Source organism: Corvus brachyrhynchos, unplaced genomic scaffold (assembly GCF_000691975.1).
Source record: "Corvus brachyrhynchos isolate BGI_N302 unplaced genomic scaffold, ASM69197v1 scaffold200, whole genome shotgun sequence".
NCBI classification, from domain to species: Eukaryota; Metazoa; Chordata; class Aves; order Passeriformes; family Corvidae; genus Corvus; species Corvus brachyrhynchos.
The window spans coordinates 1,738,869-1,744,869 of NW_008236184.1; the positions used below are offsets into that span (position 1 = coordinate 1,738,869).

The following is a 6,001-nucleotide window of genomic DNA, read 5'->3' on the forward strand; positions in this document are numbered from 1 at the left end:
CGCGGGGGGGGGGGCGGGGGCCCTCTACGGCTGCTGGGGCGGGGGCAGTGCGTGACCGAAACGCTGTCCCTGCGCTCTGACAGCGGGTGGCTTGCTGGACTGCAGAAAGGGTACGAACAGGTTATAACCTCTAGTGCGGGCAGGTTTCAGTAACTGAGTGCCATGATGTTTGGGTGGCTTCTCCAGGTTTCATTGCCCTTGGATTGTCTGGAATGAATACCCAGGGCAAGTCCTGAAGGGTTCTAGTGCAGAAAGGTAAATGCCTTGATTGGCTGTCAGAGGAGCAGCAGTGATCTGCACCACGCCGAGGATCTTACCCAGGCCCTCAATAGCTTTTACTTGTTTTCCTAATCAAATGGAAGCGAGTTGGTGGCTTTAATTAAAGCTGACACTGCTTTTTTTCTTAGTTTCTTGCTGGTGATGAATGATAGACACTCTGTGACATTTGAGTGTGGTCCCTGCGTGCTGAGTATAAAGCAGAGTCATTAAGAGGCAGAGTGCTGAGGTTTGACACACAGTCATTAGGGCAGAGCCCGAGCAGAGAGGGGAAAGAGCAGAAGAGCAAAACTCTGCTGGGCAGCAATGCTAGGCTGTAAGAGCAGTAATGGCCTTTGCACTGCACTCACTCAGAGGCCTCAAACTGACCTCCTAACCCATATATATATGGTGATCTCTGCCCTTCAATTATGTTAATTCAGTTTGAATCTAAAATCACTGTAGCTGCCTCTTGCTTTGTTTCTTAATGCCGATATAAATATATTTTTATTTCTTTGACAGTACAAAGGTACTAAACTAAAGAGACAAAATAATTAACAAACACATGAATCTCTGACTCTGAGAGATAGGCAGGAATATTGCAATTTTTTATTGCTTTCTGCTATTCTAATGGCTCTGTCTCCAGGAAATATTGATTGTGTAGTACAAATGGCCATGTGGCTCTCTCCAGAGGTCTCCCCTCCTCCACAGGTGACTATCGTTCACTCCAGGAGCAATCAGTGTATTAACCTCTCCCTCTTCTCTTTCATTGCACAAATACAAAAACAGGCAAATGGAGCCCAGTATAAATCATTTGTGGTGCTCTGGATGAGGCAATTCTGCAGCACACTCAAATTCTGCCCTTCTTGAAGCAGCGATTCTGCTTTTCACAGCTGAGTCTTCTCTTCTTTTTGTCATTTTTGTTCCCCCACCCCAATCCTTGTTTCTTCTCTGCTTCAGCGGTGATCCCCCTGACTGACTCTGAACACAAGTTACTGCCTTTGCACTTTGCGGTCGATCCTGGGAAGGACTGGGAGTGGGGAAAAGATGACAATGATAACACCAGACTGGCCAAGTAAGACCTGTAACTTCAGTGTAACTTCTGTAACTTCAGTGTTAAGCAGTAAAATGTCTTGAAGCATACCTGGTTGGAGTACTGGGAGAACTGCTAACAGTGAGGGCTTGGTTCATGTGCTCTGGTTACATGGCAGAAGACATGGGGAGGTCTTCAGCTGACCATCACAATCAGGCTGCTGTTACATCTCTCCCTGTTATGAAGTACTGCTTTTTCTTTCAGGCTTTTTGACTGTTTGTTTTCTTTTTTCACCTTTAGTTTGATTCTGTCACTTGAGGCAAAGCTTAATCTTCTGCACAGCTACATGAATGTAACCTGGATCCGCATCCCATCTGAGACGCGGGTAAGGTAAACTTCCCCCTTGGTCCCACAGCATGGCAGATATAAGGCACAGTAGGATAGGCTGCCTGCAAACACCTCAGTGTCCTGGCAGCAGGGACAGTCACTCATGGCTCACTGATGCCAATCAGGCGTACAGATTTATCTGGTTGATTTAATAACACTGTTGCTTGTACAATTTTTGCTGAAATGTGTCTTTTATCTTAATTTTTCTGTTACATATTTCAGTAGTCTGTAGTTTAAAGAAACCTTTTCTCATAATTTTCTCAGAACCTTGTCTTGCTCTCCTGATGCCACTGTTAGGTCACCAATTTCTTTCTGAGAATGCATTTGTACCCATGGACAGCTCCCAGTTCAGAGTGGCTGACAAAAGGCCAGACTGGCACTGAACTGGAGCCTGCCTCTTCCAGAGAGCTGTTTTTAGAACCATGCCCAGCTGGCACCAAGTCAGCTATAAATTTCTCTGCAAATTGCATTGGATAGGTGGAGGGGTTGGGCTGGAGCAAAAGGTTGCTAGGAGAGGATGGAGGTAACAGCCTACACAGATGGAGTTTGAAGAGAGCAACAGAATGCAAAAGGAGAAAGTATTTTTACAAGCTGCAAAAGGGGAAAAATCCATTTTTCTTCAGTTTCTACAGTAGTAGCTACCACATCAGAAAAAGGAGAGTCAAAATGGCCCTGCAGTTGTAAGTGGTGAGCCCTTGTGAAATCTGGGTTACCTCTCCCTGCTCATATTTGCTCCATGAGCACGGTCAGGTCACGGCAGCACTTTCACCTCTGCTCCATGGGAATAACACCTCTGCTCCCTACTGAGTGTTGGTTCCTGGGAGAGAGGACATGGAAGTACCCAGGGACAGAGGCAGGCAGGTATCTATACGAGAAATATATAAATGTACAGAGCTTAACCCTCCCCGTGTCCTTGTAGTTAGTTGTTTCATATTTATCTCTAGGAGATTTTAGCTTCATGGTGCTTGAAAGCAAGGCTGTTAGCAGGAGTAAATGAACAGAGTCCCATTTTAAATTACACTAGGATCCATGTTACTGCATTTTCAAGAAAGGTGTTTTATCATGTTACCTAAAATATAAAGTGGAACTCAGACTTGTGACCCGTTTTATCTGCATTGCCTTTCCAAGAAATATGAATACACATCATTGTATTCCTCAGCCTACTTGCTTGAGTTTAATGTCTGATATTTCAGATGAGGTGTTTAGCTCTGGTACATCGTACCTTTGATTTTCATGCTCCAGAGACCTGAATAAATAAAAAGTGAATTTAAATAAGCTGAGTTTTGAACATAATCAATTTTGAAATATTGCTGTACACAGGTTTGTGTGCTGTATCCCACTCACAGCTTTCAGCAGCAGCTCCTTCCCCTTCCATCGCATCCTGCCCAGCTCCTTTCCCACTGGCTGAGGGACAGCCTGCACTGCTGATCCTCCCTGTCCTGGCTCACCAGGGCAGGAGGGGACTCGCTTCCCCCCGTGACTCAGACACTGACTTTCACAGAGCCTCTGAGTGACTGATCTCTATTCTACAAATGTGCCTGAAATGAGCCAAAAGCTACTGTAGGAACAAGCAAAATACATAGTAAGCACAGCCAGAAAAGCTTTATTTAGTGATGAAACCAGTCAAAAATGTCAGTGCATAAATTAAAACATATATTTAAAATCAACATCAAAATCTGTATTGAATTTGGGGTGGGTATTTTTGCACCAGTTCTTGTATGAAACTGATTTTGCTGTATCTAATTATAATTCCTTTTCCATAGCAGGCCCCTTTGGCTCAACCGGAATCCCCTACAGCTTCAGCTGGAGAAGACGTGCAGTCTCTGGCTGATTCAATGGACTCAGACCGAGATTCCATCTGTAGTAATTCCAATGGCAATAATGGCAAAAACGGTAAAGAAAAAGAAAAGGACAAACAAAGGAAGGATAAAGACAAAACCAGGACGGATTCAGTTGCCAATAAAATAGGAAGCCTCAGTAAAACCCTGGGAATTAAACTGAAAAAGAACATGGGTGGTCTTGGAGGTCTGGTGCATGGGAAGATGAGCAGAGCCAATTCAGGGAATGGAAAAAATGGTGACGCAGTAGAGAAAGTCAAAGAGAAGAAGTCCAAGTCTCGCAAAGGGAGCAAAGAGGAATCTGGACAGTCTGCAAGCACATCTCCGTCTGAAAAGACCACTCCATCTCCGACTGACAGAGCCAGCAGTTCCCCCACTGAAAAGGTGAACACTAAACCCTTCTCTGACAAGCAGTCTGACCCATGGAAGTACAGCACGGATGTGAAACTCAGCCTAAATATTTTGAGAGCTGCCATGCAGGGTGAACGAAAGTTTATTTTTGCTGGCCTTCTTTTGACCAGTCACAGGCATCAGTTCCACGAGGAGATGATCGGCTATTACCTGAGCAGTGCCCAGGAGCGCTTCAATGCAGAACAGGAACAGAAAAGAAAGGAAGCTGAGAAAAAGGCTGCACTGAATGGCTCCTCTAGTAGGAAACTGGAGCCAGAAGCATTTTCAAAAGAAAAATTAGAACCATCTCCTCAGGATAGGGCATCACCCGTCTTGCCTCAAAGCCATACAACTCAACTGGTTTTAAAATTTAAAGACCGCACTAGTCCCACTCCTGGGTCCTTTTCTTCCCCTAGTAACGGTGCCAAGAAAAGCGGCCCCATCCCGGTGTCTGCCCACTATAGCCATACCCCACCTGTTCAAAGGCAAAGTGTCATCCATTTGCATGACGTCAACTCCAAGCCATCGAGCTTCCAGGACGATACCTACAAGCCAGTGGTTGGCACCCTGAAAACCTGTGCCACCTACCCTCAGCAGAACAGATCCCTGTCCTCGCAGAGCTACAGCCCCGCGCGGCTGCCTGGGATGCGCACGGTGAACACGGTGGAGTCGCTGAGCTACGCCAGGCCTGCCGAACACAAGTCCCAGACCTACACAAACGGCTTCAACACCGGGGACATCAGAGACTGCTTAGAGTACGCTGATGAGGACGCTCCTCAGACCTGGCTGAACGATAAAAACCAAGGCAGAAGCACAGTTTGCCCAATATATTCCATCCAGCAGAACCGCTGTAAGAAGGAGAACTGTTCCTTCTATGGTCGTCCTGAGACTGAAAATTACTGTTCCTACTGCTACAAAGAGGAGTTAAAGCGCAGGGAGAGGGACAGCAAAGGACACAGGCATTGAGGATTCTTCCGTGACTACTTAGTTTTACCATTTTCTTACTTACAAAGTAAACAGTGTTGGATTGCAGTAAAAGGAATCCTGAAAAAGAGAATAAAGGATTGATGAGTAAATAGTGTCTAGCTCTTCGCTTTTCCGAGGCAATGACGAAATAGTAGGATTAATTTATCATAAAAAAATATTCTTTTCCATTTTGTCAGTGTCTTTTTTACATATACTGGTAAGCTGAAGGGTTGTTTACTCCTTTGTCAGTGCTGTGTATATGTTTGGTCAAAAATTTACTAATGGTGCCTGAATTTACACTGACATCACTCAGGTAGTAGAATGATAGGGGAAAGTCATACTAGTGAAGATGTGGTGTTGTAGTAGGGTAGCATCTGCCTTGCAGACATTTGAAATGATATAGCTATTATTGAGAGTATTTTTTCCTCAGTAAAACCTAAATTTTTCATAGCCTTTTTTTTCAGGAGGGTAGTGATTTTGCATACTGAACATTTTTAACATGGCGGCATATTGCATTGTTACTAATGTTTGTACTTATTTCAGTCTGAAATGGAATGTTTCTGGAAAAATGGGAGTGAAAGGTCTGAATTCATGAGGGCTGTAGCTCTCCCTAACTTTAAGTTCTGACCAATTATTTCTAAATTTTTATTTTAAAAAAAATAGATTTGAGTCAGTTTTATTTGCACTGAGTTTTAAAACAGGTTTTGTAAGAAAATTCATAATGACTTCGTGTCCCCAAGCCCCTCACACAGTATAGTTTTGTGCACCTGAATTTCAGAGGTATTTTTGTTGCTGTTAAACTGCAGAGAAATATTAAAATAAAATTAAAGTATTAAAAAATTATTAGATATGAAAAATTTGATGACAAGCTAGGAAATTTAGGATCATTTTAGATCTGAGCTGCTTGCCAAAACAAATGTAATGCATTAGTTTATTCCCTTAGCTAGTGCACAAATCTAATAATTATTTACATATTCCTTCTCGACATTATTGAGTGGTAATTATTGCAAATGTAACTGCTTGAGCCTTATCTTGAAGACTGTTGGCTCCACCTCTTTTCAAGTCTTCTACTAGAGTGAGTCATCTCCCCACAGGAGGTTCCCAGATGGCTGTAAAATACCTCGAGCAGGAA

At 43.7% G+C, this 6,001-nt stretch overlaps 1 protein-coding gene across 3 annotated transcripts in view; it reads left to right on the forward strand.

Annotated features, from left to right (window-relative positions):
* Nucleotides 1-6,001, forward strand: part of OTUD7A (OTU deubiquitinase 7A) — a 110,481-nt gene that overhangs the window by 96,081 nt on the left and 8,399 nt on the right. For 2 of the 3 annotated variants that reach the window (XM_017737523.1, XM_017737528.1), the window contains 3 exons: nt 1,216-1,330; nt 1,589-1,673; nt 3,439-6,001. The exon at nt 3,439-6,001 is cut by the window's right edge and continues 8,399 nt beyond it. In XM_017737523.1, the coding sequence (XP_017593012.1) occupies nt 1,216-1,330; nt 1,589-1,673; nt 3,439-4,869 (1,631 nt within the window). In that variant the 3' untranslated portion in view covers nt 4,870-6,001. The remainder of the gene's footprint in view (nt 1-1,215; nt 1,331-1,588; nt 1,674-3,438) is intronic. The other variant, XM_017737531.1, reaches the window with a different exon arrangement.